We start from the raw sequence: 26,073 nt of genomic DNA, 5'->3' as shown, positions 1-26,073 counted from the left end.
AGGTTGTATTCCCCAAACCTAGGGTTTATTGCAAAGCAAATAGTCTCAGTTGGCCAGCTGGTCCCACGCCCCGCGACGTGTGTCTACCAGACCTCGGGGGACGCAAGAGAGCGAAATTCATACAACAGTTACATATATACAAAACAAGCATCTAGTAATCAGTAGTGTCACAATTTATACCGCCCCTATTGCATTTCCTTTGAACTAGGCACGATGATTGACAATGGTGACGAGTTTGACACTTTCAAACATTCATTGTGTAACAGTTTGCAATTTTGTAAGCCCACAGACATTAAGTCTGTGTTTTAAAGAACACAATGCTTCTGTTTTCTGCAAGCAAGCTGTGCATAGGGGGAGAAACATTCCAGGCCTTGCTATCACCTAGTTTCTATTCCTGCGCCATGGGGTCAACTTGCTCTCTGGGGCTGTACCGGGCTCAGGGAAGGGGGGCCGCAAAGAAGAGCATAATTCAAGTCATGTAATGTTTGCTCCAGCGTTTCTACTGTGCTTACCGAGACTAGCTGGCACCTGCTGTACTGATTAAAATGCCTTGTTGCTCGCTCACCAAGGATATGCGAGGGAGGGGACCAGACATTTCTGTCTGAGTTACTGCGTTATATTTCAACATGCCACTCGCGGCTTTGCATTGTGCATCAGTGAAGCAGAATAACATTTCAGCAAAGCAGTTTTACATGAGGCAAAAAGCAAATGTTAGAAAAAAAACAAAATGGCGATTTCAGTCGCTTCAAAATGGCTGCACCTTAGTCAAGCTTATGGCTATCTATTTCTAATACAAGATGCATGAGAAGGTTGGTCTTCGGCCAACATAATACATAGCCTTCTGATCGAGGGGTGTTTATTTTTTCAAGATCGACAAACTGGTCTAGGGAAGCCAAAGCGACATTTGGTATAGTATTTACCTTTGTTTTTATATCTACATCGGCATCATATGCCACACCTACAGATTGGAACGGGTCATGTTAGCAAGTATGCATGCACTGCCAATATGTTAAACTTCCACACACCAAGTGGCATCTGTTTTTCCTTTCTTTTAGAAAAAAGTTAGACACAGTGCTACTATAAATGCACATATGATTTTTTTTACTTTCATGTAAATGCTCCTAAAAAGAAACATTTTTAAAAGCACAGCATTTTCCAGTTTTCATTCCATATCAATGTCACACTTTCGAATCTTCCAATCCAGTCCTGTAATTTTTTTTTGTTGCATTCTGGGACTTGTAGTCTGAGTTTTGTAATTGGGTAAGTGGAGTTAGAGGTCCCGGAATGCAACGAAAAAAAACAAAAATTGATAAGCACTGGCAGATTGGACTGGGTCATATTGGCAAGTATGCATGTACTGCAAACACATTAAACTTCCACACACCAAGTGCCACTTAAAAATGTTCTACACATCTTTCCAAATTTTTAGAAACTTTTTACACAGTGCTGCTATAAATGCATATATGCATTTTTTTACTTTCTTGAAAATGCTCCTAAAAAGAAACATTTTTAAATGCTGAACATTTTAAGCAACTGCAACTTGATGTGTGCAGCTGCTGAATGCAGCAATACATGGCATTTGATAGAGTGGTTAAAAAAGAGAACATGCTATTGAGAAGCTTGTTACAGGGTGAATATCAGGAACCTTGCATGGATACATTTGTAAAAGAGTTGAAAAAATACTTACAAAAATATAAGCATACCTGTACTATGTCTGGTTAGATGCAGATGTTGTTGAATCTGCAAATAGAAATCTTGGAGAGTTTTACAGAAGTATATGATGCAGGTGGCTATTATTGACAAGAGCCATGTACTCTGAGATTTCAACAGTGTATCTGCAGTGTTGAACTGAGATAACAGGGTTACATGTAGAGTTTTTGGATGTGATTGGTGGATGGATTTGTGACTGTTTGAAAGCAGCCAATGAGGGAGTTTTACAAACATAAAAGTAAAAAGGGTAAAAGGGCTGCTCTGTGCTATGGTGTCGATGGACATGTGCCATCCGGGTCCTTTAAGGCTGCCTGGCAAGGAAAGGGGAGTGTGGAGATTGTGGACAGTCGTGGATGTCCACGAATATCAGGATATCAGCCAATCAGGCCAATGGGTGTGATGTGCTGGATGACTCGGGATGACTGGGTAGCAAGAGTTATATTTGTTGTCTGCAATTAAGATGGCTGTGGCTATGACTTTGAGGAAGCAGACTGTCTGGATCGTGGGCTATTCTTGGTTCCATTGGCTAAAGGTGTATTCTGAGAAGTGTGGATTGTCTAAGAATCTGGGATTAGAAGAATTTTCATGGTAGGGATTTTGAGGAATTAAGTGAGCAGAATTCCTCCCTTTTTATGAGAATATGGTTAATTTGAAGCATCCGGACATCATTGTAGTTCAATGTGGAGGCAAAAGTTTGGGCTGTGTTTCCAGAATTTCATTACAGTTTGCCATGAAGGATACATTTGGAAAGTTGATTAAACTGTTTCCACATTCAAAAACAATATTTTCTCGTATTGCTCGCAGTCAAATGTGGATGCGTTCACATTTATTTTTTCCCACAAATTGAGAAAGCAAGGTGCAATGTGAACAAAGTTGTAGGTGTTTCTTTGTGGGATGTTAGTATGACATCTTTTGATAATGAAAATATCAAATTTGATAAAGAGATGGAATGTATCTAACTGATGTTGGCAATCAGTCTTTTCTTGAAAATGTTCAAAATGCATTGAAGCAGTTTCTGTGAAAACAAAATGTGCATTCATGGTTGAAGTAAACAAAAAGGAAAAACAGAAGAAAAAATGTGAATACATTTTTGTGAAAGTTCGAAAAAATAATTAAGTAGAGTAGAACATTTGTTAGTTCAGTATATAAAACCAATGAATCCCCCAAAAATATAAAACCCCCACATGTTTTCTTCAGAAAGAGGTTCTTTTAAGAGCCACCATTTTTGAACAAAGTACAAGTTAATTGATTTTAATTCCCCCACCCCACACCTGGTATTTACCAGATGTCTGCATATATTTGTACTGTCCGCAGATTATGCAGAGTGCTGAAGGTCCTGTGATTTCTATTCTTAATTCTATGTTTTAACTGTGAAAGGTGGTTCCTAAAGGAACTTTCTTGTTGAGTTTTTAGATTTTGGAATTTTTGGGGCTTTTTTTGTTTTTTACGGGAGAGGCAAGGTAAGGGGCACCAACCACTGATACAGAGGGGCAGGTGGACAGGGGAAGATGTTGGGCGGGCCTTAAATTTAAGGAAGGTGGCAGTGTTTCTTGTGCTCCTTGACTGCATCCTCGAAAGCACAATGAAATTGCTCCCTGTTGCAGATCCCGTTGCAGATCGGTGTATTGCAGTACAAACATAGTACAGTGACCGTTGAAAGGTAAGGGTGTTCTGCATGCCTGTGAGGTAGCCGGTGGGATCCTCTGGCCCACAGGAGTCGTCTGTGTGGTGGCATGAGCGGTTGAGGAAGATGCGGTTGACCTTGTAAACCTGCTTCTCCCTGAGAAAAGAACAGCCTTTCTTAGAGCAACTGGGTGGTGGGATCTGGTGTGGCAGCACATGGAGGTGGTCCCGTAGAAGTACAATCCAGGTTTTCCTTGACTATGACCCCGCACTCAGTGCATCTCACCTTGGCTGCCCAAGCCTTCAGTATACCACCAACAGTGGTGAAAAACCACCACCCATAACTCATTCCGGGCACTGGAGGCAGACACTTCCTCTACCTCATCTTGCTCTTCCTCTTCATCCTCTTCCACATCTCTGCACCTGCTCCCCTCTCCAGGTCCTCCAAGTTGTTGTGCTGGTGGTGGCTGGGGAGGAGGGATGGCCATGACAGATGCCATTGTAGGTCTCCTGTAGCAAGTAACTATCAAAAGATGTTGTCTCCTGGTCTGCCAGATTGGGAATGAGGAGCAGTAGTGCCCTCCACGGACCGCACGATTGTTCACAAACAATCGAGATGAAAATAGGCCTTGGAAAGTTGTAAAAAGTTGCCACATCAACTAAGAATGGATCTCGGAGCTCTGGAAGGTTAACCATTCAACTTGAACCATCCTAGATTGGGCAAAAATGCATTTTTAAACTGCCTGTGGTGCATTCGCATTGGTGTCCACAAACGGACGTGCTGTCCGGGACTAATTAAAACTATGTCATGCAAGAATGGACATGGCACGGTGTCATGGATGTCCCTTTTTGAAAATGGACACCCCGAACAGTCTTATAGTCTGCGGACTATTAAATGGGCTTTTTAAAAAAAACGTTGTCACAGAATAATATACAAGACATTTATAGTAGAAACAAAACAATTCATGAAAGAGATAGGGTATCGGAATGGGAAACATAAATGGAAGAATGTGGAAATTCTAGGAAGTCATGATCGGGGGAGGAAGGGAGAGAAGTTTCATCAAACCATCTTTCCTGTACATTTCGTGAATCTGTTTGGTCTGATTGGTGATTGCAAGTGGGAAAGGTGCAAGTGGGACAGTGATAATTAAAATTTCTAATAACATGATTTTTTACATAATTTAAAAACTTCTTTTAAGTCATTATTAAGTGTATCCAATTTTGAAGACAAGATCATTATTTCATCATGTACTGTTGGGTTGGGGATTGAGATAGTCTTTGGGATTGTTGTGATTCTTCATAATTCATTGGTGGTGTACTTTCTTCAAGCAAAGTATGTACTATAAGAAAAAAAGACATTATTATTTCAATGAGCTGAATATAAATTACAATATTTGTTTATATTGAAAGATGTATTGTTTACCATTAGAGAGTGCATCATCACTAATTTCTTCTTTTGGAAAGTTTTCCTTGAGCCACTGAAGTGTATTTGCCATTTCTATGGAGAAAGAAAAATGGCAATATTCGCTTGTGAAAAATATTTATACAATGAATGGTAATAATAGAGAAATAAATACACTGTACTTACCATTTGGTGATAGTTTGTTTTGGAATGAGTTGCTGGTGCATCTCAGGGTGTATCAAGAGTTGTACTGAACTGGCAATTTGAGGTGTACAGTTATGGTTTGTGCTTGGTACATTCCATAATATTGTGTGCTAAATGAAAAAAGAAACATTTGGAAGGTGCCGTTTTGTAACACAGAGCATTTGTTTTTTCTTCTTTTCAGCTTCAAGCAGGCTCTGCTTTCCAGGAACTTCTCCCCATTTGACCTCATGGAGTATTTTAGGCAGGCCTCGGGCCATTCAAGGAACGCGCTCAGAGCCGCTGAGAAGAGGGAGGACATTCTCTATCGCATGGGCATCATGTTGGAGGCCACCAAGCATGAACATTTCAATCTTACAGGTATTGCCAGTGAATAGATCCCTGCTCGAATTGCATTTATACGGTGCCAAATGCAGAAAAGTAAGTGCAGAAAAAATGCGATATAGGTGCTACTTGGAGGGCGTTCTTAAAGTGTATTAGACTGTTTCCTATGTGCCAAAAAAGTGGTGGTACATTCGACACCTAAGAACAGCAGTAAGGTTTATGGACAATTTAAAAACTTGATTTGAGGTATAAGTGAGACTTACATCTGGGAAAAGAATGCAATGGTAGATTGCATCTTGTCACAGTAGGATTCACGACGCAATTTATGCCTTGTATACCTGTCATCGTATGCCATACATATAAAGATACTTTTATGACCAAAAGCATCTTGGCACTGGAGCCAGGAAGGGGGGGGGGCATCAACTCTCACAAGCAAACGCAACCATCAACAAAAACATCACAGTAGCTTCCGACATGTTTTCATGACTTTACGAAAAAAACAAACTGATTTTCTATTGAACAAATATTGCCAATTTTCAAGAGGAACCACCACCAAGATGCGGGTGGTGGAAATGTGGACAGTTAAGGCAATGCATGCTTCCTGATCTCGTTGCCCTCCAGGGAAGGATTATACCTGTGAATCCTTTCTGTAAAAAACAGAGGGCCGAGCCCATGATAGGCAATCTGAACGAGGCGTAGAGTCTTAAACTTTATACGCCCAGTCATACCATCAGTGCAGAGCTCTGGCACCATGTGGAAGGTTATCATATTTCTTAAGGGCATTTCTAAGTCTGGCTGCTTCATTCTGCATTCACTGTAAGCATACAATATGTTTCTGGTAGGAGTTACAATTACCAAGTTAAAAATCTTGGTAATTGGCTCTTTACAGTGACCCAAGGCTGTGGGCCACATAGAAGGGAGGTCTTCCAGTTAAACATAATCACCTCGATGTTGGTTATATTTAAAAGATAATCCAAAGCATTATTAATGGCATACAGTCATTCATATTGGGGATCTGAAGACAGAGATCCTCACTTATCCTAAGAAGGAACTGGGTGACATCAGCATATGCATAGAAGTGTAGAATGTACAATCTTCTGAGTACTTCCAGAGGCATATGGCATAGATTAAACTAGGGCAATGAGAGGATGGAGCTCTGAGGCCCACTTCATGGTCATTTGCTCGTGCTAGAGATTGAAAAGGTGGAAGAACTATTCATTGGAAGCTATTCAGCAGAAAGGACTTCATTCTGGAAAAAGCCAAGCCCTGATCCTAAGTCCAACTTATGAAAACTGCTTATAAGGAAAGCGTAATCAGCCTTATTGAAGGCCGCCGGCGGTCTATTTGAAGGAGGGTCCACATACTGTCTGAAACCATACTTCTTATAATCCCATCTACTATTCCATAAGTACTGATTGGCTAGTTTGCACAAGAGAGAATGCTTTTAAATTAATTGATTAGTATATCATGTGTTGGGTTTTCTTATTCCTATCTATTCAAACTTCTCTAGTAGGTGCAATGACATATACAGCCTTGACAAGTTTAGAATGACAGGATAAGAAAAGTGTATTGATTGTGTACGGGACATGTGGTGCTAACAAATATTGAGGGGGCCTATGCAGGATCTAGATACAGGGTTCTTCAAACTGTGGGCCGGCCTCCTTATGGGGCCAGAAGAATCTTTGGGGGGAGGGGCCAGGCTCTTGAAAATTAATTGTGGTGACTGTTTTAATAGAATATATAAGCATTTGTAGCTTGTTGGGGGCCCCGGAAACAATTTATCTAGCACCATTTTAACTACTTACATGATTTGGAGGGGGATACAGAGTTTGCTTTCAAATCCGTGCTATCTAAAAGTATTGGTGGTAGGGGAAAACTGCATAAGAATGTTTTTTGTGCTATGTTTGCTGCATTACATAAAATAATGGGCCTCATTATAGGTTTGGTGGTATCCTGCCAGTAAATCCGACCGAATACCACTAAACGGTAATACCGTTCCAGCCACTAGGTCTGCCGGAATTACCAGAAGATTACAAGCGGCAGGAAGGATGGGAATTCCCCATTTCACAGAGGCGCAAAGGACTCCATGAGAGAATTTCCAGTATTACTGGCACCGGTAATACTGCTGCTGGTAATGTCAGCTGTTTTTTACCGGTCGGGTTCCTGGCTTACCTCCAGTTATTGGCTGGAGGTAAAACAGGCCTTCCCTCGACCCACCGGAAAACTTGTAGTTTCTTCCAGTGTGGAACTGTGCCACTAAACGATATTACTGGGATGTTATTTCCACACCGACAAACTTGTAATTAGGCCAATGTGTTTGCTTAGTTTCTTTTAATGCTATGTTAGGCCCTAGATTTATCAGCTGCTTTCAATACTGTTGATCACTCTTTACTTTTGGACTCTCTCTCTTCCTTTGGTTTCAAGGGTTCTGTTCTTTCTTGGTTCTCCTCTTATCTTTCTAATAGAACCTTTTCTGTTTCCTGAGGTGGAAAGAATTCTTCACCCTTTCCTCTTGAGCACATTGTTCACCATGTTTCTGTCTTGGGTCCATTCCTATTTTCACTCTATTCTTCATTATTTGCTCCCGTGATTTTTTTTTTTTAATCTCTCATCATTTTTATGTTGTTAAGGATTTCAATCAGGCACACACCGAGGTCTCGGCTAGCATGTAGTGCGCAATGAAACACTTCTTTATTTGTGTCTATAAGTTCAATATTCTGAATGATATACCACTCATATCACACCCGTCTCAAAATACCGGCCAGGTCACACTGAACCAGGAATCAGGCTAGTTTGTAAAGGTAAATATGTATTTATTTATTTATTTATTTATTTATTTATTTAATGTTCAAATCACACAGATATTGTAATATACATATATATATATATATATATATGGGCCAGCAATCACCAAGTGTTGACAATACAATTCAGAAAATAAGTAAAGCAATTGAATTCACTTATAGGAATGTAGAACAGAAAACACAGGAAAAAGAACAGTTTTGGTTTGTGAGCAGATGGCGTTTAGGTTAATATTTCCCCCTGCAAAGTTCTTTAAGTACAGATGAGCAATCCCACACAGATGTCAGTAATCAGCAGGTATTCAGGATTGAAAAACAAGGTCTAGAGTTTAAATGCAATCTTCCCTCCCCAAACCTTAGAGAAAACCGTTTTTCGAATTTGACACTTTTAAAGTGACAGGTGAAAAATGGCTTTGTGCAACAAAGCAAAAAGGTCAAAAATGCTTAAATGGATGAAAAATGATTAGGAAAGCAACACTAAACAGGTCCTAACAAACATGAGCTACAAGATAAACAACAGTACACACTTTAGATCAGGATGGTAGTTGAGAAACACTTTGGGCCTCATTGCACGTAGGCAGTGAACCATGGCGCTGTTAGCGCCATGGTTCATGCCAGTAAAATACCGGCACCGCCTTGGTGGAAAGGGGAATTACCGCCCCATTCCAAGGTTGGCGGGGCGGTAATTCCCCCTTCCACCATTGCCCTTCCCCATTCCTATTTTTGCCCCCTAGGGCTCTGTGGGAATGGGGAAGGCGCTAATGACGGTACCGCAAATTGCGGTACCGTAATTAGCTCCACCGGTCCCTTTGTGGGTTGGTTTTTAACGCCTGCAAAAAGCAGGCGTTAAATTCCCCAACCCGCAAAGGGACCTCGTAGTAAGGCGGTAAGGATTTACCGGTACCGGTAAAATACCGGTACCGGTAAACCCTTACCGCCTACCGTGTAATGAGGCCCTTTGAATGAGAAAACGACACGTGTAAACTTTTGCTAAAATGTCAATTTGCGGCAAAATTTCACTATGCGATATTTGAGGAAAATGGGTCAAATACACTATTCCGCGATGCGGTTTTTCATTGTGGATGTAGCTAAGGGTCATAGGTGTCAGTGAGAGTTGAAATTTCGTTTCTATCGATACATTTGAAGATGTTATAGAAGTTTTAGTGAGAAGCATTTTTGCAAAATAGGCTTGAAAATGAAACAGAAATTTGTTTTTAAAAATGACAGATTGGTTTTATTATACTATATTAATGACTATGAAAAAGAGAATGCCACACATGATTCTTCACAGTTACGTGGCCAGCGTATCCCTTCACGTGGTGGATACTCGATTTCTTTCTGGGATCTACTTAGTTACTCAAACTCACTAATGACTTATGGTTTGGTAAAACAAATGAGGAAAATCAGAGCAAGAATGGGTTTGACAATACTATGGTTCTGAATTTAAAGATGGGATGGGTTGAGATGGGGTAAGAGAATGCAAATATACTATGGTTCACTGTTCTTCCTATTAATACTTACAGTCCCTTGTAATTAAAATTGGACCGTCATGGTACTGGTCATGGATCGGGTCAGGTCTGACGGCAGCAGGGCATTTCTGGAGGGATTGGATCAGCGGCGCCGTTCTGGTCAATTTTGGACTGCTCCTCAGACTGGATTATGGATGGACCCTTCTGGTCACTGGACAAAGCAGATTACAGGATGCAAGTTTCAGCGGCCAAGCTTTAAGGGTAGCAAGCCAAGCTGAATCAGAATTATTTTTTAAGTTTTGGGATGGTTGAATTTGGGCCTACCTAAAAAGAGTTCAGCAATGCTAAAGTCTGGGTTCTGCAAGAAATCTGGAATCAGCTGCAAGATGAAGAGTCTTGGACAAGATGAAGAACTCAGGAACAAGACGCTGCAGGGAAATGTGGATGTGTTCTGGAAGCAATGTGTCCCAATGTGTGTTGAAGTTCGTATATTTATACTGTCAAATGACATCACCAAGTTTATGGTGTAGGCAGAATTTCAAAAACACCCCCCACAGCTGTGAGTGGCCACAGGCACTTGCCTTGTTTTGATTGGCAGTCTGAACAGAGCCATCATCTTTATGATGGAATTTAGGAACTCCCACATTGATTTTGACCAAAGCATAACTTTTGCATAAATGTACATTTCTAAAATGATGTTCCCTAATAAAATTGGACATATACATTTCATATTTGATGGGCTATATTCACCTTCAATCCCCATCTCTGTAAGAGCTGTCTTTCTCCTTCTATAGAATTTTTTCAATTTTAATCATAACAGTTTGGATTAATAATTTCTAATTCGGTACATCTCTGGGTGCTTATCAGTGGATCATGTACATCCAATCTTAGGCTTGCAACTTTAATAGTTCTGCTACAATGAGTTTTTTTCATAACTTTGGTTCCTTAAGTGGTACAGGTTTCATCTATGTCTTCAAAGCAAAAGCCTAAAATTAGGTTAACATCTACCAATGTTCAGACTTCAGTCCTTCTTCCGGTTGCACAGTTAAAGAGTTTTAAACTTAACCACAAATAAGGATTTAAACATCAAAGTCCTTTGATCAGGGAGGTGTGTCCTCTTCCTGGAGAGGGAACTCCCCTGTAGAGATCAGTTGGGCAGCTTCCCATTGTTCTTGGCTCAGCCCCAGATGAATGTCTAAAGAGGACTCATTGTGCTCCTTGTTATCAATATGCGGGAACCATTAAGGCTTCCTGTATCAAGGGAGTGTCAAACTGAAATGTCAAACTTTCCCAGGCTGGTCACTGCCCAATCAGAATTAAGCAGTTACTTAACTCCAATACTGGGTTGCTTTTAAAATTCACAATACATTCTTTTCTTTAACACATATAAAAATAAGCACGGTTTATAAGGGATTTGGACATTTAAAAGAATTAAGCCCTTCACAAACATGCTTTAAATAGGTGAATTTTGCAATTTCTTCAGTAAAAAGAAACACATTTAAACCGGGTTTGACAGCTAATTTTCTTATGCAGTTGTCAGTCAGTGAGGCCTGGATTCCTCTGACTGCCTGGAGAATCTATGCTTTCAGCACACTTTTACTTTCAATAATTCACTAGAAAAATGATTGAATTTAGCACCAAAACAGCACTTTGAAGGTTGCCATTGACTAGTAAGCTGTATTTAAGGCATTATCGGATTTTAACCCACTTCTGTGGCCTTGATTCATGTGACAGGTAACAGCACCCCCTGGCATTCTCCTGCAGGGAGTTCTTGTTTTGACATCAACTTTGCCTGTGTTTGGAAAGATGGCTCAGCCTTTTTGTGATTTATGAACCATGCGCAGTTTTGTGGATTTGGCATGCACAGGGGTTAGCGCCTCCATTTTTTGCAGTTTCTTTCCCCCATTGGCAAAGGGGTGCAGTGTGGGGCATTGGCATGGGTTGAAATATCCCACAATGCTGATGACACACAACTTTTTCTATCCTTCTTATCTTTCACACCTGAAATTCACCACACTCTCACTTCTTGTATCTCTGCCATTAAATCCTGGGTGGCATTGCACGTTCTTACCCTTAACGCCGGAAAACCTGAGGTTCTATTCTTCGCTGCTAATTTTCTCCACCACCGTCTATTTCGTTTCCTCCCTCTACTCTTTCTATTCCTCCCACTGCATGGAATCTTGGTCTTTATTTAGATTCTAATCTTTCTTTAACCCATCATATTTCTCTCACATCCCGCTCCTGTCGCTTTCATTTGAATAATATTCGCAAAGTTGGCTCTTTTCTTACCTTCCATGCGACTAAACTGCTTATTTCTTCAATTCTTTTCTCTCGACTCTTCTATTGTTTTGTTATGCTTTTTGGTCTCCTTTCTTCTCATCTTGCTCCTTTGAAATCGTTATACCATTCCTCTGTTTGGTTACTCTGTCTTCTTTCCTATCGTGATTCTATTTCAGCTTCACTTAAATCTCTTGGATGGTAACCTTTTCATTCTCATCTTAAATTTCATTTTCTCTGTCTAGTCTTTAAATCTCTCTATGGGCTAGCTCCAGACTATCTTGCTGCTCTTCTGTCCTTTTATACTCCTTTTCAATCTCATTGTTCTTCTTGTCTTTTTAAGTTGACTGTTCCCCGTCCACCCTGCGCTCAGTCTTGCTTTTGTTCTTTCCAGCTTTTTGCTCCTCTTCATTGGAATGCTCTTCCTCTATCGCTTCGATCTATCACTGTCTATTCTTTTTTTTGGGTCTCCTTGAACAATCATCTTCTTCATTGTCCATGATTGTTTGCTTTCAGAACTAATACTTGATTATGCTTATTTTTCAATATTTTTGTACCGTTGTTTTTAAATTTGTACTGCGCTTTGGAAAAAGCACTATATAAGCTTTAATAAAATACAAATACAAAATATGCATCAAACTTAGTAAAAAAGCCAGACTACTTAATTTCGAGAAGATAAGTATTAGTGTAAATCCTGTTTGTTCATTCCCTTTTATGCAAGCTCCAAAATTGGAACTATATTAATTTGCTCCATTTTTTGCACAAGCGCAAATTTGAGTTAATTTGACACCTGGTTGTTTTATGCATTATTAACACAGAGATTTAATAAACCTGATTTGTTCTTGCATTACTAGTAAAGAATGTATGGTCTCACTGCACAGCCTCTCATCAATTAAGAAAACTTCAGAGCGTGTAAAGCAGCATGCCACAACTGCCATATGAATTTGAGGCACTCCTCTACATGCAGGGGAATCAAAGAAATGTGCCAAGGGACCCCAAGAAGTCAACAGTTGTACCTCTAGATGATATAATGGCACTGAATTGGGAAAAAGTTCTCTGTTTGGGCCTATCATTGAGACTCGTGAGAAAATGTAAAAAGACGAAACTGCTTAAGCTTAGCAAAAAACAAGCTTCATGGGGGAGAAACAATGGGCCTCATGAGTCTGGGGGTAGCTCTGCTGGTAAAAACGGCACGGCTGCCTCCGTAGTCATTTTTTTTCCAGCGCCTGGCCATGGGGCCTTACCGGGACATTACAGCCCTGGCGGTCCCAGTAATTCCTCATTGCCCGGCGCAGGAAAATATTACGCCCCATTCCCATTTGAGTGGACTCAATGGGAATGGGGAGGACGGATGCACCGGCACCATTCATGAATGGTGCCGGTGCATCGGTCAAGGTCTGCAAGCAGGTGCCTTTCTGCCCGCCAGGACAGACTTGGCAGGCTGAAAGGCACCCGCTCGCAGGACTTGTAGTTTGCCATTCCGGAAACAACGGTACCAGCAAGCTTATCGGTACTGTTGTTTCCGGACCGGCAAACTTGTAATGACCCCCAATGTGTGCTTGCTTCAAAATATATCAGGCTGTGATGCCTTGTGCTGTATAACAGAGAAAGAGTAAGCAGAGGACAAGGAGTCACTCCTTGTCTAAGTCATCAGGCCTAACCATCAGTCTTGTAAACATTTTAAGGTGGATGGCCCATCGGTTTGGTGAGCATACACGGAAAGTAACTGTCTGCCAGCCTCATCCTATATAATCCGTAATGAACCAAGGGCCTCAGCAAGGGTTCAGGGACGTTACTTCATGTGTCCACCTCGAAACAAGGGGTTAAGTGCTATTAGCACCCTGCGAAATCATCTTGGTTGCTACTATTTGGTATGGGAGCGTGGCTTCACACTACTCATGTTCCAATATCCAATAATAACATACAACCTATGATGGGCACTGCAGAAAATAGTAAGGTAAGTCGCTTCTCTATTTCCATTGTAGCCATTTCAGTGGACAATGTCTGCGGTCGGAGCGGGAGACAAGCAGTACTGACAGGAAAGTAGTGGGGGTTGAACACAGATTGCCAGTAAAGAAAGTGGGCAGTTACTGGAAGATTTCACCCAAGTTCCTGCCACCTAATTCTGTAACTAGCACCTCAGCTGTGTATGCTAATAGTTAGAGAAGTTCTGCAGATCAGCAGCTGGGTCTCCCCACATCAGTTGGGTGTGTAGTGCAACCTAGACTATAGCGAGATGAACCCAGCTGCTTGGCCTTCTGGGAAAAGGCGAGCAGGAAGAAGCACCATCTTAATTGGGAACACTCACTGCAAGCGTTCTTTCATGCACAATAACAAGGTAGCCCTTTTCAGGGGCACCAAATACGCGGGTGCCCAGGGGTCTGGGCACCCCCGGGGAACGGTTTTCTGCACGGAAAGCCAATATACTTTCATTGGGACGTCCTAAAATGTTGTCCAGCGCCCACCCCAAATCCCCTGTGGAACTCAAAAGTCTGCTCCCCTGACCCATGTCTTATCTGAAAAATGTGACCGTGAGAGGAAAAGTTGAGCAAGGAGTAATTTTGGAATAAGGTCTGAGTACTGAAAAAACAGTTTACTGAGGAGCAAATAACATCTTGGAAGGACAAATGAGTTAAAAGCTAAGGCCCATAACTATATTGATGTGTCATGAACAGCTCTCCCTGTTTCCTTAAGACTTAGGGCAGAACATATCAAGTAACGCATCTTGTTGGGGGGAAGTGAGGGCACCTCCCACCTCCTGTGACAACCAAAAGTGCTCTGACCTGGCTGTGATTCAAACAGCAGACTAAGATCAGATAGAGGCTGCATTAAACCTCTGAAGAGTGCAGATAAGATTATACTTAAGCAATACATCCCGAGATGGGGGGGGCAATAATGGGTCAATTAATGTCCAGGGACTGAGCCTTAATGGAGTACCGGCCCATTAACAGACCCAGTAGTGCCCCCATTGAGGGTTTTATTCGTATTAGCACCCCAGCATGCTTCCCAGGTGATAATAGTTTTATTTAGGTTGAGGGCATGAGGCATGGTTTCCGTTTCAAAATTTTAAAAAACAAGCATTGGCAAGGCAAGTAGTTTGACGTTTATCTAACAAATCTAACAAAAACATGTGAATTTTTCAGCCGAAAAAGCAACAGAGTTTTGAACTCAGAGTAATTTTCAAAAGTGAGCCGGTTTCTCGGGGTTCCATATTAGTTATAAATAGTGGTTGTTTTTTGTGTCAGTATATATTGCGCTCACTAACGTGAAAATTGCCCTGGTGCCGACACCCCCAGTGGGGGCACGTCTTCATCCGCTGCTCCCACACACCCCGGCTTGCTGCCCCCATTCCTTAACCGCCACTCTTCTCCCTTGGAGCCCAACCCCTGGCAGCCCAAATGAGAGGGATGACCAGTTGACTGAGTGGGAGAAAAATTGCCACAGCAAACTTCATTACATACATAAAGTCAGGAGTTAACTTACAGGTGTTCCGTTTCGCTAATATCCTCAGGATTCTGCGCTGAGCACTAGCATCCTGGCCCCCCCACCTCTTCGGATCCTTACAGACCCGTCACAGGCACCCCGTCCCTCCTTATCCGTCCCTTTCTACCCTTTGGCCATTTTCATTTTCATTTTATTTTTATTTTTCATTTTCGTTTCCCATCTCTATTTAAGTGCATTTTCTTTTCATTTCCATTTCGTCATCACTTGTCCGCTTTGGCTCCTTTTTTAAGGATGCGTCTCTAATTTTCATTTCATTTCCATTCCATCAACACTTGTCCGCATTGGCTCCTTTCTTAGGATGCGTCCGCTTATCTTCCCCCCCGTTATGCTTCCCTTTTCCCCTGAATTCCCTCTTCTTTCCCACTTCCCCCTTGTCCCTTGATGGTTTCTCTATTCCTTGCCAAGTTTCCCTCCCCCCAAAGATCTTCCCTTAGCCTGACATGCCAAGGACTACCCCCCTTCCGTTGAAACCCCGGGCTGCCCTAGCTCCCACCGCCTTAGCTGTCCCATCCCCAGGTCCCTCCTTCCCCTCCACGCCCTCATGTTTGCACAAGCCCCATCCAAATCTGCCTTCACCCCGCCCAACAGCCTTCCTTCCCAATCATCCTCTCCTTACCCATTCGCATAAAAAGGGGTCCTCCCCCACTTTCCCCCCTGCTCCTCTTTGGGCCAGTTCCCACTGCATGCCAAGGACTCCCCTCCCAGGCATACCCTGTTTTTCTGTTCTCCTTAAGCTGTCACTTGAAAATGCCCCATTAATCTTACTACCCCCCCTCTCCAACCCATAGTCACAGGCAGTTCCCCTGCCCCCCAACTTTCCCTCTAAATCCTTTCATTCTCCCCCCCTTGTTGTCTTCATTGTTCCTCTCCATTTTTTCTTTTCCATCGATGCACTTCATATTTTCCCCACCCACGTTTGGAGTTGGAAGGTCTTCCAAGCCCCCTAAGCCTCCCCTTTAACATGGGCCTCCCCAGAGTCTAATACTTCTGGGCACCGTTCATAAAAAAATGATGGCTGTGCAGTTCCCTTGTGGTATCCGCCAGTACTTTCTAATGGGAACACCATGTAACATCCACTGGGTGTGTCTGACCGAAACCCATCACTGCGACCAGTGCCTCCGCCACGACTCACTGCGGGCAACCGGCGGCAGTTAGTTCCCCCTCAGGCACCTGGTCACCTTGTGCAGCGCAAAACCCGCTATACTCCAATCACTGCTTCTCTTCCCTCATTCATCTTGTTCGCAACAGACAAGCTTGCCCTTCCAACTCCACTGGTGGCGTGATGATTTGTGCTGGGGATAGCTGTCCCCGACCGTCACTCTTCCGTGACAGCGTTCCTTGGAAACTCTGCTCCATTATGTCTGAACTCCCTGACAGGAGGGTCACTGTCCAGACAGTGGCGTGCTGGAGTAAGGTCTTCCATTGACCATGTGGTTCCTTTTGTAGGAGGCCCACCCCTCTGACAGGGGGGGCGTGTTGGGCCCTTCTCGGCCATTGTGATCCCTTTCAGGAGGGCCCTCTCTTGTAAGTAATGGCGTAACCTCTTTTATTTTATTTAAACCTTTTCCCTTTTCCATTATTCCATCAGTTTTCCCCTGCACTACTCCCTCCCCTTAAGCCCCAAGTCCCCCGCCCTCAACATCTGGGTGTAATTTACATTGCTCTCCATTTTACATACCCCTTACCTTTTCATAATCTTATTGGTAAGCCAACGCTTCCTTCTGTATTCCTCCCCCATGTGTTCGCTCTTCCCCTCAATCCCTGTCCTTTCCAGCCCACTACCTCTCTGCACTGTGTCTAGCCTCTTCCTTGACCCCCCCTTACCCCTCCTTGTTACGCCAGCCAGAGCAACCCTCCCCTGCAAGAGGGAGAGGGGGATCCAGCCTGCGCACCCTACATTAACCATAGCTTGGCCAGGCCAAAACCGTTTTGGCGTTGCCTGATGTAGCAATCCTGCTTGCTGCTGTATCTGTTTTGGTGTGCTAATGACGCGCTAGTACCCATACGTTTCTAAGGTCAGGCCCGCGGATTGCACCTGTGTTGCTCCGTGTCGTTTTGCTTCCAAGGCGGGCATGTTGCCCCTGAACTCATAATCCTGAAATGCTCTGTGATTAGATGCTAAGCATACAGGAAACCTCACTGATGCCATTTGGCACCTTTCCAACTCTCGTAGAGGCATTTTGAAAGAGTACAACAGGAGCATACCCGACTGTCCATCTTGGAATGATAACTTCATCTGAAAATAATTCCTATGGTTGGTCTAGTATTGTGACATGATATAGCATTGAGGGAAAGTAAAGGGATGGTTGCCCTTACAAGTTGAGCTGGGGATACTCATTTAATGCACATTGCCAAGTTGTGGTTCTAGGCCAGGTTGGTTCGTCCACTATGTGGAGGGGAGGAAAACTTTCACCGATCGGCAAATAAGATCAAAGTTTGGGTCCCATTGGGGGGCCAGGATGGTATGAACTCTTAACTTTGCTCCTGAAGAAGAAAGACTTACCGAGCTCTGTATTGACTTATTAGTTGTTTTCATTTTGAAACTCCTCGAGATTGCAATTGTGTAAAACAAAACATTCATCTTGATTTTCCCATTTTGAAGCATACCTAAAATAAATATGTGCTACGCTCTCATAAACTGTGTTTTTTCGTATTATTGTTATCTTCATTACAATACTGTCATTATTTTTTATTGGAAATGTGTTCCAGTATATATGTATGCATGGGATTCCCCTGGTAATTCCTGCGCCTTTGGGGGGTTCCACATGGGGACCCAGTACCCTATGTAAACCAACGGCATCCCATTGTTCCTTATCCGCCCTCGCACTCCCCTTGCTCCAACTCAGTCACCCAAACCGGGGGGACTCCTATGACATAACTCTAAGGTGCTGTGTTAAGGACTCCTACCTTTCCCTATGTAAGCACTGAGAGCCCCCGATGCCAGGCCCTGTTAACAACCCCCCCTCCACTTAACTAAGGTATTGATAGTAGGCGCCATTGAATTTGCAAGTATGTGCCAGGAAAGCTGACTTGGAAGCTGTGATCCCCCCATTTGCTTTTGTTGTCCCCACTACGTTGCCACCTTGCAAACAAAATATACTGTGCCTTTCTATCCCCCACCAGTGCTCGTAAGGCGCATGAATGCCCATCTGTCTCCCCCGTCAGTGAGCGCCCCCCCCCCCCACTATTGCCTGGGGTTTTGCCTGACCTTGGTTGCCACACTTAAAATTGAGCCCTTTATGGCGAACATTGCATATATGCGAGCTGTCTCAGAACTGTCTCTAGAATTATTAGCCCCCCCAGCCCCCGAAACCCCAGTTTTATAAAATACATGGCCGGTGCCTCTATTCATATATTCCATTGTCTACTTTCCAACCTCACTTGCTCTTGATTGTCCCCCCTCTTCCCATGTTCCCTTACCATGAAACCCGGGGTTGCATGGGGGGCCAACCGAATCCAGGCTCATTACCCTAGTTAATTTCGCAACATGAATGTATCAAGGCTTGTGAGAATGTCTCTGTGCTCTACCATGTTACCTCCCTGCCCAGGGGCGCTGTGCAACACGTTGTGTCTAAGCGCTATATAAACATTCAACCCTGCAACCCGCGCAATAAATGAGGCCAGGACAGAGAAACAGAGAGAGGGCCTAGGCACGATATTACTAGGGCAGGTGACGCCTGGTGGCTGCAGGGCTTTCATACACCAAGGCAATGAGCCCCTTGCACCTAAATGTGGCACCTTGAATGTGGTGCCAAAATGATTAGCAGGGTTAAACGCGCCTTTACTCCATATTTCCCCACGTGGGTGACTACCACGAAACTCCCCGTTTCGGCCCACTGAGCACCCATACCACGCTGCATCCCCCGTGCCCCAACCTGGTCGTCCGGCCAAACCATCTGTGTTTACACTATTTAAAACCCATTAATTGTGCTCGGCCTGTGCCTTCTTCACAGTTACCTTGAAAAAGTAGAGGCCAGTAAACTTGCTGCGTTAGGCCCAAAACCCCTTAAACCCAACTAACAATGGCCATATTCACATTATGTACACCTCTCCCTTAGCACATGTCAAGGTTCCATTCCTCCCGACCGATGGACTCCGATAAATCCAGCACAGTGGAACGTTTAAACCTAAAACATGTTCCCTCATAATCCCTGAAAAGCGTTTGGCTTTGGAAATGTATCTTATTTTGAAACCCTTCTACACGCATTGCGGGCCCATGCTTTTCCTTGCCACACCCTGCCAAGCCTCCCATGCTCCATACCCATAACCAACAAACATGGGTCTGGCTGGCACGTTGCAAGTCTTTAAAATAATCCAAGTATTTGAAATGATCTTCCTTTTGCACCCGTAATAATGCTTTATGCTGAACACTTATGTCTTACGCGTTGTTGATTCTGTTAGGTCCTCATTCAACCTATTTGCCGCCCCGCTTAGATGTGGGTGCCGCGCAATATTAGTATATTTTCCCTCGCTCTCACGTGCTCTCACCTTGTTTTTTTTTAGTACACACAGTTTCCGGTGGTGCAGTTTTGTAACCCTGAAACACATCCCTGCTTATAAAATCAATACATTGTGAGGAATGAGAATAACTAGACTATCAGTGCAACATAGGTTAGGAGGTTATTTGAGGCATCTGTGTGGAGTACATTATTATGGATTATATGAGTTACATTTTGGTTGTAACAGATTCAAATAGAGAATGTGTTTTCTAATGCATGCTACAATGGGTAAAGTCCCTGGTTTTCTCATTTAATTTGAATAATCCTTAAATGCATCACTGCCGCACCACACCCACCAGCTGAAAGCAGGGTGAAAATGGTCTGTGATTATTGATAAACCAAAATTCCCCTCCCGCCGACTCCCAACTGGCATGCACGGGATATTTTATTTTATCTAAATGTGTCCCCCCAATTCCCAACTTGCCCAGTCGTTTCGAGGCCCCTCGGCCACACTTTTCATGATTAGCTGCGTAATGATAAATGCTAACCCTCTTTTTTTGATTGTCACTTTCCTTTAAATCCTTCCTTCCATTTTGAGGTTACTCCGATGGGGAGCGCGTTGGCCAAAGCTTGGCATAAACAAGAAACCGCATAGTGTGAACATGTTCCAAAATTGCCCATAGCGTGGTCCAGCAGCCCCTGCTGAATGCATACTCCATCAGCACTTACCCCTAGTGGCCCCTTGCAAGCCCCTAACGGGAAGATACATTCACCAACGACCCCCGACCGGCGGGCGTGCTTAAAGTCGGGATGCCCACGGTATTGCACTACCTGCAATTAGCATTCACCCAGCCCTCTCCAATGGAAGACACCCCGCCCGGGAAGATGTGCCAACTGGCACTGCTGCCTTTAACCCTTTACACACTCCTGTGTTACACTTTTCTTCTAGATCTATCCCTCTACGATTCTCCTACTCCGACTGGAACGGAAACCCCTTCGCAGTAACGCAGGAACCTCCACCGAATGGCCAGGCTACTGCGCCAAGGACCTTGCTGGCATTTTACCCACTGCTAAAAGGGGGGCCTTGCTTGTGTTTCTCAACTGATCCTAAATTACACCCAAGCATCCGTGCCAGGTGTGTTAAGCCGTTGTGTTGCTCCCTCTCGGCTCTCCCTCGATCTCGTCTTTCTGTTAATTTGCAGAGTGGGAGAGTTGCACAATTAAAACCGCAACGTAACTTCCGTGGTGTACTACCAGCTTTTCTGGCACTTTAAGTTGTCCCTCTAATATTGTAATGCCTTTCCTCTCCGGTATTATACTGTGCATTTTTTGGGACATCCGGTTTCTGATTGCAAGTACAAGGCTGCGTTCCCAGGAAGCATAGTTCCCATTGCCGTAACCTTTACAGTAAGCCATACGCCTTCACCCGCACCTTCCATATGAGCGAATGCACCTAATGAAAACACAGCCGTACATGTGGTGTGTTCCCCGCATAACAAACCTGCCTTTCAGTTCCCACATTAACAGCCCATTTCACATTGTGACCCTAAAACAGCGACTTGGGCAGGGCAGCCCAAACCCCCATTGCATTTTAATAAACGTCTGCAAAATGGTCCTCTCTTCCTTGAAGTTGAGCACAAAATTAGCTAACTTGCCGTGACACCAACAATAAAGTGTGTCGCCGAGGACCAACGCCTAAACTAAGCCCGCATCAAAGAAAACACAGGGCCCCAATATGTCTGTCCACCTTGCACGCTGTCACTCCAGTGGTGCAGGCGCGTGGTGTGATCTTCCATATGTTGATCTTACATCCCACCCTTTTCAACCATCGAGCCGCGGCCCCTGAAACATAGAACATACTACAATTCCCTATAAATTGAAACACGTAATGGCACACAAATGGGCTTTAGGAATAGACTCAGAAGCACGGACATACCCTAAAATGATTTCCGATATGAGGCTATATGTATGTAGTTGCTCCCGCACTGCCGTGCGGTACCACCCAGAAGGCACATACCCCCCACCAAATCGCTCTCTACACCTTAAACTGTGCAACAGTGCCCCTATGGCTCACCCATCCCTTACGTGCCCCCCCCCCAAGCCGTGAATCAGAGCAAGGGGCCCATTTCCCACGGCTTCCCCGCACCTAACTCCTACCTCCGGCCCACGCCATCAAACCTTTCCTGTATCCTGTCCATTACAACTTTACTCTTGCCCAGGACCACACAATTTGGTTTTTCTCCAAGGTACAATGTACTGGGCGGTGGTTCTGCAGCCCACCATTGTACTCCCATCCTAGCAAAGTGCCGCCCTTACCCCGTCACCCTGCCACTCTTTTTTTTGTTGGCACCTTAACCCCTTATCGCCTGCCCCGCCGCCATTGACCATGCCGCTAAAATGTGCCCACCACAAAGGCTACTTAACTTGCCCGATATCTCCCGCCCAAACTGTATGCCAACCAAAAACACAGTGCCTGCGTCAGTTTATTCCGATGTACACCTTTGCTGGCAACCAAGCGGCACAGGGGCCGCAACATCATGGATATAAACAATTAACTCATGCTGCAGCGTCGGGGTGGTACTGACCATGACCGACGGCCTCTTAAAGTGCGGCGGCCGTTACACACAAAATTCCTGCCCTGGCCCGTATCATTGGAAAGCCTCTTTTGAAACGTAATTCAAACCCAACCTTGTGGCAGGATGCCTTTACATTCCGCCCTGCTCTAGTCTACTAGTCTAGTCTGATGGTGCCTTCATTTAAACTGTGCATTTTGGCATCGGTAATCGACCGAGTAAAATCTCGCCCATAAGTAGCCACCATCCCGTGGCAGTGTCGCCTCTTGGCCTGATCCCATATTATCTCCACCCCTCGCGATTCCATCTGCTTTTGCATGACCCAATGCAAGACCTCCAATGCAAAATGATTTATCTCCTCCCTTCCTCCTGGAACTGGTCAACTCCTTCACTGGAACCACAGGACCCAGACCTCTTCCTTCTCCGTCTGGAACAGGAACACAGCAACACATGGGAGCCAGCAGAGAAGAGGCCTGCAATCTCGAGCTGAGCCCTTTTATAGGGGTCTCCAGCTATGGCGCGCTTCCCTACCGTCGCTCGCTAATGGGGTCTCCCGTCACCTCCCCTCTGGGTGGTAACATGCGAGGCCCCCATCCCCGACTCCATGCCCCGCCGTGCCCAATGAGGGCGTCGGCACTAAGGGGGTGCCCCTGCCAAGAAACCATTCTTTGAATGGCGCGGTAGCCCATCGTTTCCGCTCCCATGATTGATCAAATATTACTAGCAACACCCCGTTTTGGGGTACATGCAGCATCGGCCCCGCAGCCGTGGAGCAAACTCTCCCGCTTCCACAGCGCAATGGGCACTTGAATTCTTGTTTTTTCCTGTGCTGCCTTCAGCCCGCAGCTGATGTAAGGCAGCCACTTCAGACGATTTTCCCTTCATTCCTTTTCAGCTAAAGGGAACAATGCACCGGTGATGGGCCTGAAGATGAAGAGAGAGATAGGTGGCTGACAATATTTAAATGTAACTGTTTGTTGGGCGCGGGCTCCCATTAAGACCGCCCGCCTGACCTGTGCAAACATGTGTCTGCCGCTGAATGGCCGCACCCAGAGAGGCGCTTACACCTGAAAGGGGCTACATCCCGTCCCTTGGAAATGAACTTCAGCTCAATGGTCCCAGTTTGTTTAAGCCGCAGAAGCCGAGGTTTCTGAAATCACAAAAAGCAAACACATTTCTAGTTTCAGCTGCAGGAATGTGGCCAGCACAGGGCAGCCATTGTATGCAAGGCATATACGTTATCTGACGGAGCCAGGCACACAGCAGCATTGGCATGCAGAGAGGGTTCCATGTCATTTAATCGCCTGTTTTTTCGTGGGGTTTTCCACCCCATTCCCTTTAATTTTACATCTATTACCAAAAACCCACATCCCATATATATAATGTTTTAACCCCCCCAAAAAAATTATATGGGTTTTTTTCAAGAAAAAATTTGCGGTAAAAGACCCAGCGAAAAAACGTCCTGTGATGAAAGCACATTGTACCGCACAGAGCAACAGACATGGCGGCATCTGCCTAGAGACAGCAAGCCAAGCAGGTCCTAAAACACGGTCACTACCTCGCTGCACGTCGTTCCCTGTCTGCAGCTCACCATTGGCCGTGCCTTCGCTGGAGGTTGGGGTGGAAGCCATCTGCAGGCTGTATCGGCAGCCCTCTGTCAGGTTGTGGCAACAGAACAGCTGAGGACAGCTTCCTCTTGCAACCTTGATCCTGCAGAGCGTTACACCATTGGGGAAGAAAGCTAAGCCAGGAAGATGATCTCGCAGAGCATTGGGAAAGAAAGCTAAGCCAGGAAGATGATCTCGCAGAGCATTGGGGAAGAAAGCTAAGCCAGGAAGATGATCTCGCAGGGGATTGGGGAAGAAAGCTAAGCCAGGAAGATGATCTCGCAGAGCATTGGGGAAGAAAGCTAAGCCAGGAAGATGATCTCGCAGAGCATTGGGGAAGAAAGCGAAGCCAGGAAGATGATCTCGCAGAGCATTGGGGAAGAAAGTGAAGCCAGGAAGATGATCTCGCAGAGCATTGGGGAAGAAAGCTAAGCCAGGAAGATGATCTCGCAGAGCATTGGGGAAGAAAGTGAAGCCAGGAAGATGATCTCGCAGAGCATTGGGAAAGAAAGCTAAGCCAGGAAGATGATCTCGCAGAGCATCTGCTCACATTGCAACCCGAGAAGGGAGGCTTGCGTGGCTGCCTCAGTTTCAACTCGAAAACAGATCGCTCCAGGATTTGTCCAAATTCACACAAACCTGTACATTTGACAGTACTCCTGATTGGGAGAAAGTACGTTAAACAACCCACTTTTGGATTAGATCTGCGTAGTGCTACAGAAATGTACACTTTTTGCGTTAGCAGTTGTATGTCACAGCATTTCCAGTTGTCATGCCAACAACGAAGACTGCTTCTTGGAGCCCCTTGCTTCTAGTGAAAAAAAAGCACCAAAACCAAAAAATATGAAACAAGATTGCCACCATGGACAAGGGAGAAGGGAACTACACATCGTCCTTTCTCCCTTTCCATGATGTTGCAGGGAAAGGCGGGACAGCAAGCGAGAAGATGTAGCTGCGGCCATAGGTAAGTGAGGGGGTGGGATGGGGATGGATCAGCAGGATAGGGGGGGGGTTGTTACACTTGATGTGGTGGGCAAGAGTGAAGCATTGCCCGAGAGGCAAAATAGTATCCCCCTGCTGCTCGGACGGCTGGAAATGTGGGTAATACCCACATTCTGAGCCTCCTGATTGGCTAGGTGGCACCAAGACACCCCTCCCAGGTTCTAATGAGGATGCATGGTGAACAAGACAAAGACATTGTTAAGATGGATTTCTGAACTCTGTCCTGGTGGCGCAGAAGTTCAGAAGGCCAACCTAATTACTTGGAACAGGGTAACCTCTGGACGAGCCAGACCAATCAAGGTGGCGATCGCGGCGGTCAAGACTAGGTCTCAAGAGGGGTGAGGGTGACTGAAAGCCCGCAATGAGCACACAAAGCAAGATCACTTACAAACTACTCCAAACAGTTGTTATATTAAAAATATATACACATTTATTCCAAGGCCTTTAAAACAATGACCGTAGCGAGAAAATCACAATATAACGATAGTAAACCAACACATACCATATCAACACAATATATATACAAATACGACAGTCTCAAGCGTTAGATGCACGAAATGGGTAGTCCACCTAAAATGAAGGAAGACAGGCAGTGCGAAATAATGCTTAGACCCAGTTCGCCTTCAGAGGCACCTAACTAGAAGGAAGTCCGAGCCCTGCGAAGAGTGGAGACTTGTGCTCAAAAGTACCTGCACGCGCTGGTGCCAACGGGCAAAAGGAGAAGCTCTTCGAGGGAAATCAGGCAGTTCAGTTTAGTGCACAAAAGAAGAAGAAAACGTTCCGCGACTCAAGCGCAGCCTCCACAGTGGGCAGAAGCAGAGCGCGAGTACGGAAAAGGGTGCTGTTTGACACAGCGGGGAAAAGCAATGGGCTCCTGCAGGAGGGCGACCAGATCCTAGCTATGCTACTCACCGGTCCCCGATGCAAGCAGACCCAGGCTTCTCCGCGTCAGTTTCAGCAGCTGGCAGGTTCAGAAGAGCAGGGAACGCCTCGTCGTCGTGTTGAGTAAAAAGACGTCCCAATCGAAGAAACCCGCACAGTTTGTTACCACAGCAGGGCAACGGAGCGGCCGTGTGTTTCTGAGCCAAATGTACACTACTCACTTCAGACCTGGGAACGCCAAGTGTACGAAGCATGTGAG

At 44.7% G+C, this 26,073-nt stretch overlaps 1 protein-coding gene across 1 annotated transcript in view; it reads left to right on the top strand.

Annotated features, from left to right (window-relative positions):
- The window catches only part of LOC138540485 (myeloperoxidase-like), a 123,849-nt gene extending 103,094 nt beyond the window's left edge, over window positions 1-20,755 (top strand). Inside the window, exons 3-4 of the mRNA XM_069641692.1 lie at window positions 5,121-5,296; window positions 20,700-20,755. Coding sequence (XP_069497793.1) covers window positions 5,121-5,296; window positions 20,700-20,755 — 232 coding nt within the window. The remainder of the gene's footprint in view (window positions 1-5,120; window positions 5,297-20,699) is intronic.
- The last annotated feature ends 5,318 nt before the right edge of the window (window positions 20,756-26,073 follow it).

The sequence above is a fragment of the Ambystoma mexicanum genome, chromosome 1p (assembly GCF_040938575.1).
Source record: "Ambystoma mexicanum isolate Mex_15411 chromosome 1p, UKY_AmexF1_1, whole genome shotgun sequence".
NCBI lineage: Eukaryota > Metazoa > Chordata > Amphibia > Caudata > Ambystomatidae > Ambystoma > Ambystoma mexicanum.
Note: the sequence above shows the minus strand (reverse complement) of the source record. Positions and strands in the feature narration are given on the sequence as shown.